Raw genomic sequence first — 12,015 nt, 5'->3', positions numbered from 1 at the left:
GGGGCTGTGGTCCCCAACCCCCCCCCCGGGGTCTGGCCCCCTGCCTCCGCCACAGGTTTCATTTCTGCTCCCCTCCAGGGGGGCTGGGGCTGCTGCTGGGGGAGGAGGATGGAGAAGTGAAATTTTGGCAGGGGGATGTGGGCAGGCGGTGGAGCGGGAAGGGGGCCGGGTGGGCTGGCAGGCACCATACCCACCAGGAAGAGACCACCATGTCCAGGTAACACTTTAATGGGATCAGCCTTGAGGGCTGAGCTCGCCCTGGGAGAAAGCAGCTCCCCATCACGCCAGTCCAAGTTAAAACACAAACCCAAGGGGATGGGGGTCCCCTGCCCGCGGTTCCACACGCGGCAGCACCGGGGACTGGGCACCATGCCCACGGTGCAGCCGCTGGCCCCCCCGGTGCTCTGAGATGCAGAACCCCATCCCCATGGCTCAGGAGTGCTCCGGCAGGAAGCTGCTGAGAGTCAGATTGTCACCATCAGCCTCAGAGCCGCCATCGAGCAGCAGCTTCGACCGCCGGGCCGGGCCAGGCTTGGAGCCGTTGGTGGTCACCTCGCCGTCGGGCAGCAGGGAGGAGATGCAGACCATCTCTGTGTGGCTGAGCCGGCGGTGGGCCGTCCGTGCCCGCCGCCAGAGCAGGGCACCCAACACCCCTGTGCACACCATGAAGGTGGCGGCCACCAGCGCCAGCAGCAGGATGGCCAGCAGGCACTTGCCCATCACCCTGCTGGGGTCCCAGGGGACCGGCACCGTGGTCCCCTCAGACTTCGTGTCCCAAGGGGCTGAACGAGTCGGCGTGGGGGGGGGGGGGGCGGCTTTCTTGACTTTCTTGTAACCCGTGGTGGTGGGGCTGAGGGCTGGGGGGGTCACTGAGCGCTGTCCCACAGAGGAGCTGCTGTCCGTGCCGCTGGCCACTGTCCCTTCCTCACCGGGTGACGTGAGCTGGCTGGGGACGGTGGTGATGCTCATTTGGGGTGCTGCCTGTGTGCCAGGCTCTGCTGGCGGCACAGAGCTCAGCAGCAGGTCGGGTTCAGGGGAATCGGTCTCGTCCAGGGGATCGGCCGTGGTTGGCACCACAAGTGCCCGGTGCAGGCTGGCATTGGTTCTGGGTGCTGGTGGTGGTGCAAAGCTCAGCAGCAGGTCAGGCTCAGGGGAATCGGTCTCGTCCAGGGGATCGGCCGTGGTTGGCACCACAAGGGCCCGGTGCAGGCTGGCATTGGTTCTGGGTGCTGGTGGAGGCACAGAGCTCAGCAGCAGGTCGGGCTCAGGGGAATCGGTCTCGTCCAGGGGGTCGGCCGTGGTCGACACCACGAGTGCTCGGTGCAGGCTGGCATTGGTGCTGGGTGCTGGTGCTGGCACAGAGCCCAGCAGCGGGTCGGGCTCAGGGGAGTCGGTCTCGGTGCTGCTGGGCATCGTGGTGGCAGCGTGGCTGTGCCCCGGTGTGGCAGCGGGGGTGCTGGGCTGCTGCCCACCCTCAGCCCTTTTCCTGCGGGAGAGCAGTGGGGGCTCAGCCTGCGCTTGCCTGGCCGCCCCCCAGACCCACTGCACGCCACGGTGCTGCCCCAGCTCTGGTGCTGGCACGGCCCCACATGCCTGCAGGGTGCTCAGCACCAGCACCAGCACCACCAGCATGGCCCAGCCTGGCGCCATGGGACCTGTGGGGGGGAACAGAGGGGAGCAGGTGAAATTGGGGCCCTGCTCCCTGCGGAAGGAGGCTGAGCTTCATCCTTCAGGCTGGCAGTGGCCCCAAGGAGGGATCACACATGAGCAAAACATCCTCCTCCCCTCCCAGAGAGGGGCCCTGTGGTTTGGGGACCTGGAGGATGTGAACACTGACCTCCTCCGTGGCCGACAGAACCGAGCTGCCTCCACCTGCAGGAGCTTGGCCCCCGCCAGCTCCGCTTGTGAAGAAAGTTTTGAAAAGGAAGTTGAGTGTCTGGAAATGGGAAACGAGCCACAATGGAGGCGGCTGCTGCGGGATGTGCAGTTGCAGGATGACTCCCCGTGCAGAAATGAAACTGCAGGGATATCGCGCACCCTTCAATCGACCACCCTGAACCCAGGGTGCCTGTCCTCCCACTCCGCCAGCAGGGCTGGCGCGGAGCTCCCTGGCTGAGGCCACCATGTGCCTGTGCATCTGCGCTGGAGCGGGAGGAGAGGCAAACCTGCCCCAAACCCACACTAAATCCCCCCCCCCCCCCCGTTACATCTGTCGAGCACCAATACCCACCCCCCAGCAGCCCTGGTGGGCAGAGGCCAGCGAGGTCCCTGTGGCCCCCCACGCAACAGCATCCAAATGCTGATCAATGCTCCCTCAGCACCCGGCATCCCCAGGAGGCTCCGACATCCCCAAAGCGCCTACCCGCCTCCTAAACCCCACCAGGGACCATCACTGTGCGGAGGGTGGCACCCCCCCAGGGACCCGCGCGAGCCCCAAGGGGGACCCCAAGCATCCCCTTTGTACCCACAGCATCCTTGGGGCTGAGCCCTGATCCAGCACACTTGCCGACCCCCCCTCCAGGGCTCACCTCTGCCGGGGGATGCTGCGGGACCCCGAGCTGCAGCACCAGTGGGCATCACCAGCGAGGGCCCGGCTGTGCCGGTACAGGGGCACGAGGGGCAGCCCCGGGGCTGGGCAACTGCTGAAACCCAAGGGGCGTCGCAGGCCGCCCTCTGCCTGCGCCTCCTGCCTGGGCGGCAAAGGAAAGGCGGGCACGGAAGAGCGGCTGTGGTTTCGGAGAACCCGACGGGGGAAGGACGTCATGCCGGGAGTGGGGCCACTGCGGGTCGGGGGCTGCATGCACTCACCAGCGAGGGGGGCTGGGATGTGAGGTGTACCCCAAAAAGGGACCTCCTGCCCCTCTCTGGTGTGCTTGGCACCCCGTGGGAGCCCACCCTGCTGGCTCAGCCCCACTGGTGGCTCCGCCGAGCTGTGTGATGGGGGCTGACACCACCCCGAAAGCAGAAGTGATGGCAAACATGGTGCCAGGGCTACCAGCCCTCCCAGGCACAGTGTGGCTACAGATAGGATGGGGGGGGCAGGTCATGGTGCCCCAAGAGGGGGCACAGAGGTACCCCAACACTAGGAAGCGGCCTTTGCATGCAAGGATGAGGAAGAGGAGAAGGAGGGTGAGGGCCTGGCTCCATGCATTTGCAGAGCCCTCGTGCTGGGGCCCTTCTCTCAGCACTAACATCCCCAGGACAGCAGCCTGCGGCTGAGGAGCTCTTGGGGGCCTGCGGGGGCCACCGGGCATTGTCCTGGCTGCATGGTGCTGCACCGGCTGGGCAATACCCCACCCTAACCACAAGCACCGGCATGGCAGCAGGCAGGAGGTGCAGCCGCAGGAAGGGTGCTGCAAGAGCACATCCGCAGCAAACACCCTGCGGCTGCTGCCGGCGGCCGTAAACAGCCCCACCGCCTTCCCCCACCCCCTCCAACAGGACACTGAACCCCCCCTGTGCCACAGGCTGGATTCACCACATCCCTTCTCAAAATCTCCTGGCCATGGGGGATGGAAGAGGGTCCCAGTTCCTGCCACCCCCAGATCACTTGTGGGAAAACAGGCACAGAAAATGGGGGTTCAGGTCCATGGGAGCAGCTGCGGCAGAGGGATGAGCATCCCCTGGGATGGGTCCAGGGCGTGCATGGGTGGCCAAGGAGCATCACCTCTCCGAGAGTATCCCTGTCCTGTCCCCTGGCATGGTTGGGCCTTTGGGGTTGTGCCGGGGACGGAGTGTACCGAAGGCAGCTGAAGGTGGTTGTGAGATGCCAGGTAAAACACCGCGGCCCCGGGGGGCGGCTCTTAAACCTGGATGGGGACCTAGCGATGCCATTTCCAGCCTGGGCTTTCTTTACCGTTGCAGGCTTTCCTGCGCCCTTGAAGCAGGTTTCAGCTGGGGAAGAGCAGAACAAGCCCCCCCCGCCCCCAGCTCCACAGCAGCCCCCAGCTGGTGCCGTTCCTTCCCGAAACCACATCACACCCATCTCAGCTACCCTGAGACCCCCCCAGCAAGTCCATGCCATTGAGTCCCACATCCAGACAAGCTCTTGGGCTCACTCGCAGGGAAATTGCCAGCGAGTCCACATGCAACCCTGGGGATGAGTCCTGGCTCTCCCGCGACAGAGCAGAGGAGAGCGGAGGAGTCCCAGAGGACAGACTCCGCTCAGCCCCAACCCCACACGCTCAGGTTTCTATCCCTGTGGTTAAGGGTAGTGCCATCATTTAATAACCTGGTTATTGATAAAATCCAAAGCACAGGTGCTAACGGGCAGCGGTGGGTGCAGGATGCAGAGAGTCAAAGAAAAAGCAAACCAGAGGAAGTTTATAATCAATGACTTTTATCTTTTGAAAATGGAAGCAAATATTTGGACAGATACTATGGCCGCTCTATAAGAGCGCATCTTTCAGGACTTCGCTGGTTCTCTTCTGGGATATCACGGCTACAAAAAGCTTCAGGCACTGACTCCGGTTGAGCCTGGCTAGGCATCAGTTCATTTAAATAAAATACAGGCTATAAACTAAAAAGCAGGGCGGCCTTTCCTCCGCCCTCCTCAGACCGTCTACCACACACCGATCTCCTCTGGGCATTTCAATCCAGCATCTCAGAATACTTATTTCCCTCCAATTAGAAAAAACAAAAGGTCCCCAAGCACACAACCCTGAAGTCACACGTACAAATCAGCACAGAGATCACCGTTTGGGGGAGCATTACGTTTGGTTTTGTTTTAAAAAAAAAAAACCCAAAAAGGTAATCAAAAATACACATCATCTCAGGCATTTACTGCAATACAAAAACATCACCAAACATTCAAATAACCTGGAGTGTCTGGACTGTGAATCCAGCATCAGTGGTCACAGACACAGGGCAGGGGACGCTCGTCCCTCCTGCTCTGCTCGCCACTTAAAACAAAGAAAACCCACTTTTATGAAGCTTTCATGCTATGCAATTATAACACATCCTCTGTCTCTTCACATCCCATTCTCATGCCTCTCCAGCTACGTCGCCTGGCCGTCCCGACGGTGTGGTTTCACCTTCACTCATACAGACATCCCTCCAGAACAGAGAATCCTTAATCTGTAAGTTCTGAACATGCAAACACTGGAAAAAATGGAGAATTTGAGGATTTCTAGCTAACCTAATGAAAAAAAACAAACCAAAACAAAAAAAAGATCACTTCAGCCTGGACGAAGGGACATGTCCCCCCACCGAGCGGCAGCCGCCGATGCCCTGGGCGGGGGGACGCTGCTCTGGTGCATCAGGTCCCAAGCACACAGACGTGCACACACACCGGGGATGCAGTGAGCTGCTTCAGGGATCAATCCCCAGCTGGGACAGGTAGTGAGGCTCCTCAGCCCATCGCTCTCAGCACCTGACAGCCTTTGCCCACCTTTGGATTCGACAAGGGTTGCCGATGTTTCCCCGGTACTGCGGGGACAGGCTGTGTTGGGACGGGCAGCACCAATCCAGCCTGGCACAGCTTGCTGGGGTGGCACAGATCCCATTCACACTGCAGGGACACAGCCTGCAAGCAGGGACCTGTGTCTGGCCCATCCGCAACACAGGCAGCCCCCCCTCGCAGGGAAGACCCCACCTGAGCAGAGGTTTGCCAAGCTGAGGCATCCAAGAAGTTCCATGAGGAGCTCGCAAACCCGGCATGCTCACAGGGTCTGTCCCCTGAGTATCTCAAAGGACTGTGTGAGAAACCAGTTCTCCAAACTGGGATCAAAACCACCTTCCCCAGTCCCTTCCACTCCAAAGGCCTGGGAGTGAAGGGGGTCTGGGTATAGAGGTCACTCATCTGATCCAGGAACAAATAATTTCCTGCAAAGTTTTACAGCCGGGTGGGGTGACGAGGCAGGAATGATGCAGAGGAAAAAAAAAAAATTATAAAAAATAACAGAGGCATTTTGTTTTGGGAGACCCGTCATGATAAAGTTACCTAGGTGCTGCTAATGCTACTTTGGAAGCAGAGTCTAAATTTCTAACATTAGCACTAAAGTGAAGGGCCAGAGAGTTGCAAGCTCGCAGATTTCAAAAGCTTCTTAAAGTCAATGAGCTAAAGAGCACGGTGGTGCAGCTCTAGTGCAGGAACAAGTATTTACAGCAACGCATACAGCTGAAATGGACACTACGGAGAACCTGGTGACTGCAAATGTCCCATGGCTCACATCTCCCATGGCACACCTTCAACGCTGTAGTCCATGGATAAATGTAAAAACATCTCCTGCATGAAAGTAACTTCTGCCTCAAAATAAAAAAAAACCAAAACAGTAAGTAGAACATGCCCGTTTGGACATGGCTAGAGGAATCCAAAACACAGGACTATTTTAAAAGGGCAACATAATGCTAGTTTAAAAGTTCTTCAGGGTGTAAAAAGGGAAGAGGCATTTTGTGGCATGGATCACCTCATTCAGAACTATGTTTTTTTCCTTTAAACTGTCAGACAGTGGTGATGGGGGGACATGTTAGGGAGGCAGGAAAGGCAGCTTGTACTATCTCTGAGGGGTCTCAGCAGCAGCCTCAGCCACACTGCAAAGGAAACCGATCCGATTGTTCGAAATTGAAGATTTATACAAAATAGCTTCAGTCTTGTTCTCTGAACAGTATAAACACCCACCATGCACACACACACACGCGCACACACACGCAGTGCTGTCCCTTTAAATTTAAAACACAAATACTGCAAAGTGGCAAATAAGAAAAATAAAAAGCAACTTCTTTTTTTTGGCAACTTTAAAAAATGGTTAAGAACAATGTGGCATTGGTCCCTAAATCTAGAAAAAGATATTTGGGCACAACATTGAAAGTCAGAATGGATTTTTTTCAAGAATTCATAATTCATCTGGAAAAAAAAAAAGACTGTAAAAGTAGCACTTATTCTTTTTGACTTGTTTGACACAGTCACATAAATTCATTAAAACATCAGAAAAAAAAAATCTTTCACTAAAAAGCTTGGCTTTTAATCATCAGCTCTTGTTGACGTGAATTTAGGAGAACAGGAAAGCTTGTACTGGAATGCTGCACGCTGCTGCTTGCTGAACTGGGGAACTGGAATGTGCCTGGGCCGGCAGCGGGGCCAGCGCCGCTCGCCCCGCTCAGTCCGCGATCTTTGCCATCTGCTGCTCCAGCTTGGAAATGCGCTCGTCTTGGTTGGTGATCGTGTCTTTTATAGATTTCAGCTCTTTCAAAATCTCATCCAATTTGGCTTCATTTTGCTGGAAGACAAGACAAGACATGTATTTGTTAGGAGAGCTGGCGGGATGAGCTCTGCAGACGGGAGTTTTCAAAGGAAGGGGCTCCTCTGAATGGGATTCTTGCAGCCATAAGTGTGTCAGGGTGCGCGGGCAAGCAGGGTGAGTGTGTGCCGCACACCTGGCACAGGCACTGTGGCAGTTGTGATGCGCAGGGCACGCACCAGCATTTCCAGTGGTAGCAGTGCAAGCTTCAAGGACGTACTGGACCAATACCTGCTCTTTAACAGCATTTAAGGACCTACTGGACCGACAAGCTGTCACTTCCACATCTCTGCGTATTACTATACCACGCATTAGCTACAGCCCCCGATTAGGGACTTGTACAACCTCCTTCTGGACTTGCATAGTCTGAGGTTTGTTTGTCCCACTCTCTGTGCTGGGTTTTACACAAAAGAGGTGCACAGAAGCTCTCCCAGGCAGGTGGGTGGCTGGACCTACAAGCCAAGCTTTCCTTTGTGTCACAGTTCCCAGTAATCTCCCACAGCTGCACAAACCTTGCCTGGAACACCACAACTCAAATGCCACCTCAACTCCAGGTCATCCACCGGCACCCAAGTCCCGGTGTACTTGAGTCATACGTGCTTGAACTTTGTTATAACTATTTCTGAACATGCAGCACCCTGGTAATCACGTCTCAGGCCACCATCCCCAAAAGCTCATGGATTTTACTCACAGTGTTTGAGGCATCAGCTGCTTTCTTTGGAGCATTTATGAGATCACTTTTCTTGTTTGCGGCAGGCTTGTTGTCCAGTATGTTCTTCTTGACCACCTTGAGATCCCTGTTCTTGCCTGGAATGTACCCATGCTTCAAGGAGATGAGCAGGGGATCGGCATTCTTCCCCTCAAACCACTCCTCTGCTTCCAGAGCTGCTTCTGGGCCAGCTGTATCAGGGTACAGGTCATCTTGGAAAAGGTCCGACTGCAAGCCAGAAAAGATGAATTGGTCAAGTGCTTTGGGGCTGGAAGGCGCGAGCTGGCTTCAAACCATATAACCAGGAGGTAGTGCTCACCTTTCGAGGAACCGTCATGATGATGGGCTCACATTTCCTCTCATGAAGCTTGAAGAACCTTTCAAAGAAAAAGAAAAGGTGTGACTTAGATGCGAGGACAGCCAACACACCATGCAAAGGAGGCCTCGGTTCTGCTGCTCATGCACAGCAGCGTACCGGGAGTCAGAGGCAATGGAAAACGAGCAACCCTAAGGAGTCACAGCCGGGCTGCACTAGGACTTGCAGGGCCCTGCAAGGGCTGAAGGAAACCACCTGGGTGCATGCAAAGCTCCCCTCTTAGGTACCGGGTGCCTTCAGAGGGTCACACTTTGGCCAGGAAAGGCTGTCAGTGAGGCACAGCCCACTTCTCCGACCCCTGAGACAAGCACCCCACCAGTGATTTACATGTACACACTAGCCAGCCTTCTGCTCACCGCTCACACGTGTCTCCACACTCTGGTCACCCCTTGCAGTCCCCCTTTGGGCCAGTGCCACAAACTCCAACGTCCTCAGTCTGGCCACCAGGCACTGCTGTTGAAATATTCCATGTGCTTGAGGCAAGTGCAGGCTCTGCTCCCTTTCAGGGGCTCCTGCTTTCAGTAATAATCAGAGGAGCGTCAAAAGGCTTCAGGGGCAACATCCAGCATGTTCCCTACCAGCAGTGTGCCAGGAGCCACTGCACTGACACAAACCTGCTTTCCTGAGGTGCCTTCTTCCTTTGCCGTGTTTTCTGAATCACAGCTGCACTCTATTCACTGCACTGCTGCTTTAGTTACTCTCTAAATTCCTGAAACCAGCTTCCAACCCACTTGCTGTGTACAAGCTGGAGACCGATATTAGACTTAGGCACCGAAAGTTTATCATCGATGTGTTGACAGCGTAGGCTGGAACCAACCTGATGCTACGTTTTCTGCAGACAATTTATTCTGCTAGGTATCACTCATTCATTTAAAACAGACTCAGCGTAAGTCCCAGCACATTCTCAGGTTATATCGTGTTATGCCCAGCAGAAGTATCGCTTCATGTCACAGGTCCTAGCGAACGCTGCAGAAGCAATGGTGTGGCAGAGAGATCTTTCCAACAGCAGGGTCCTACACCCAGCAGCAGGACTTTCCATTTCTGAACGGCCGAGCTCATGACGGGGTGACTTGCTAAGACGACACCACCCTCCCTGACAGCCTCTCTCCTTACCTGGCAATCTCACACTTGTTCACATCAAGGCCCCTCTTTGGCATGAACCCCATGCCCCTCTGCGGCTCTTTGCTGCTGAAGGTGTTGAGGTAGTGAACATAGGGGGATTCGTCCGTGATCTCAAAGTAGCGAATGCTGCTGTCTCCCTGCAAAAAACGAAAGGAGGACCACTCCAGAGGCTGGAGGTACCAGCACTCCCTGTGCCTGCGTGCCTGCTCCCCGCTGGGGTAGGCAGCCATCGGTCTCACCTGATAGCCTTTCCTTCCACAAATGGCACCACAGAGCAATGCACAGTTTATAGCTATTTTTTTTCAGGCTAAAACTTCCACTGCTTGCCAGTCGAGTATGTCCCATCTCAGGCTGCTCACAGCAGTTGCTATCAGACAGCACACTGCTGCGCTCTTGCTATCCATACGGCATCAGCAGAACTACCATAAAGCAGATCCCTACTGTAACCCAAGTACATCAGCTGAACGGTTTCTCAGCAATAAGTGCTGTTCTTCAAAATACTGTGGTACAATGACCTAAGCTCATGCTTCAAGACTGGGGGTGTCAACTTCCACATCTCCTCTTCTGAAAAAGCTAAACTTTCTGCCACAGTCAGGCAGAAAGGCTATAAACCAGTTTCTCTTTGATTCCAGGCAATTCTACTACACTAGCATCTCTGAAACAGCAGAAGAGGTAGCAGATATAAACCAAGTATTTCTCATTAGCTGTTTACAAAGATGGGATTCTTGAATGCACTTGTATGGATCCTCCTTCATAATTACTTGTTCATCTTGTCTCTGGCTCCTATTTGTAGGAAGTCCAAAGCTGCGGCATTAGAAGCAGGCACTTTAGAGCACTTAATGCCTACAAATTGCTTTTAAAAATGAGGACGTGATTCCAGTTTTCCATTAGTTAACGCTGCAACATTACAGTGAGTGCTGTTACATGCTTCATCATCTTCAAGCACAAGGTGGATAACATCTAAAATGTACCTTCCTCCCACACTAACGTACAACCATTTGGGTCAACACCAACAAGAGATGCTTTGATGACGGTATCTGACTTGTTGCATTAAGAGCAGCTTTACCTAAGTAAATCGATCTCAAAGAAACATCCAATTACATAGCAGACCTTCACAGGGCAGACTTCACAGGTTCTCTGTATGGTCCTGCAGAGTGAGAATCAAACTGATTTCAGAGCAGCCTGATTGCTAATGTTTTGGTTCTACCTTTCTCAATTGAGACACTTGGGGAACATTTCACAGGCATCACTCATTTGAAAGGACTCTCCCGCTAAACACACCCAGTCATTCCAAAAGCTTCTCTTTACCTTGCCACACAAGTAAATAATGTTGGTATCTGGATCGTAGAACGGCAGCAGGACCCCATTGCTGGTGTCCATCTCATGAAGGGCTATTGGCTCCTCCATGTTTTTCTGGAAAGAAAAAAATGCCAGTGATGTTAATGAAGAATGAAAAAGCTCATGTTAATGTAGGATCTAAATTATTAACAGTTCTTTGTAGCTAGTGAACACGCAGCGGTGTCTTCACCACCCTGAAGGATCTGTGTGTTACAATAACAAGTGATGTAATGTTCACAAGCTTATTCATTCCCCAAGGACATTTTAATCACAAAATGCAATAAAAGCAGGACCCCAAAAAATTTACAAAGTCAAGGGAAAGATGTGACGTAGTCCTGTTAATGAGTGCCTTGTGTCAGTGTGATGGGATTGTTGCTGTCTTGCTCTGCACATATAATGTATAGAATGAAGTGACTTTCACACAGCCACTCTGTGTACATCTTCTCGGGCACTTCAAACGTGCAACTGTCAGCTTCGTTGCTGCTCTTGGTAAAGTGGGGATTGGTACAAGAGAACTCATTTCCTTTACTGAGTGAACATCCAGCCTAAGTAACGGCAATACCTTCTGGCACAGGAAGTCTGTGTAGGAGCAGGCAGTAGATGGAAGAGGGAATATGCTCAAGTATATGAACTATGAATTTATTGGGTGACTGCAGGTCTGGGCTAGTAACTCACTGGACATTACAACAGCAAAGTAGTAATGGGACAGGAACCTACTGGATTCCAAAGGGCAAGCTGCCGTTCACTCATGCGGCTGAAGCCAGTTGTGAAGATATTTCCATCAGCGAGGAAAATGGCTCGCATGGGCCGGGCTCCCTCATGGGTTTTCTCTTTCTCCTGAAAAAGACATTGACAGATTAGCCTCTAGCAAGGAATAGGAAGCCCACCTGGTGGTGGCTTCTCTTCTAGCTGCACAGAATCCCTGACAGGACACACTACTCCTCCACACAGGATGCCAACTACATGGAGCAACATCCAACTACCTTTGCCTGATGCTTGAGGGAAGAAACCAATTACTAAACTACAAAAGAAGTGGTCATTCCTGGCTTGTTTCAGCTTTGCCTATCAGACTCTTGCAAGGTTGAAGGAAGACTTCTTTGCAAGCTACAGCACATATGCAGGCTGCTAAATCTCCACATTGCATACACAACTTTGGAACTGTAATTATACAGAAAGATTAGATGTGGCATTACACTCCTGCAGGTTTTAAAACTGAGCCCTAAAATCCTAGT

The 12,015-nt window shown here is 53.6% G+C and overlaps 2 protein-coding genes across 5 annotated transcripts in view; both read right to left on the bottom strand.

Annotated features, from left to right (window-relative positions):
• Positions 1-212: 212 nt before the first annotated feature.
• Positions 213-2,697, bottom strand: SELPLG (selectin P ligand). Its single transcript, XM_030026802.2, has 2 exons — positions 2,529-2,697; positions 213-1,655 (listed from the first exon to the last, which is right to left on the bottom strand). The coding sequence occupies exons 1-2, from the start codon at positions 2,575-2,577 to the stop codon at positions 433-435; spliced, it is 1,272 nt and encodes a 423-aa protein (XP_029882662.1). The 5' UTR covers positions 2,578-2,697; the 3' UTR covers positions 213-432.
• A 1,625-nt stretch (positions 2,698-4,322) lies between these two features.
• CORO1C (coronin 1C) overlaps positions 4,323-12,015 on the bottom strand; it is a 54,614-nt gene continuing 46,921 nt past the window's right edge. For all 4 annotated transcript variants that reach the window (XM_030024730.2, XM_041125821.1, XM_030024732.2 and 1 more), the window contains 6 exons: positions 11,501-11,620; positions 10,754-10,858; positions 9,437-9,582; positions 8,267-8,324; positions 7,930-8,175; positions 4,323-7,217 (listed from right to left, as the gene is read on the bottom strand). In XM_030024730.2, coding sequence (XP_029880590.1) covers positions 7,098-7,217; positions 7,930-8,175; positions 8,267-8,324; positions 9,437-9,582; positions 10,754-10,858; positions 11,501-11,620 — 795 coding nt within the window. In that variant the 3' untranslated portion in view covers positions 4,323-7,097. The remainder of the gene's footprint in view (positions 7,218-7,929; positions 8,176-8,266; positions 8,325-9,436; positions 9,583-10,753; positions 10,859-11,500; positions 11,621-12,015) is intronic.

The sequence above is a fragment of the Aquila chrysaetos genome, chromosome 9 (assembly GCF_900496995.4).
Source record: "Aquila chrysaetos chrysaetos chromosome 9, bAquChr1.4, whole genome shotgun sequence".
Taxonomy (NCBI): Eukaryota; Metazoa; Chordata; class Aves; order Accipitriformes; family Accipitridae; genus Aquila; species Aquila chrysaetos.
Note: the sequence above shows the minus strand (reverse complement) of the source record. Positions and strands in the feature narration are given on the sequence as shown.

Bases quoted from the DNA above. Each gene is read 5' to 3' on its own strand.
- SELPLG (XM_030026802.2), bottom strand. From the start codon at position 2,577: ATGCCCACTGGTGCTGCAGCTCGGGGTCCCGCAGCATCCCCCGGCAGA. The intron at 1,656-2,528 runs GTGAGCCCTGGA...TCCCCCCCACAG, and splicing joins CGCAGCATCCCCCGGCAGAG to GTCCCATGGCGCCAGGCTGG.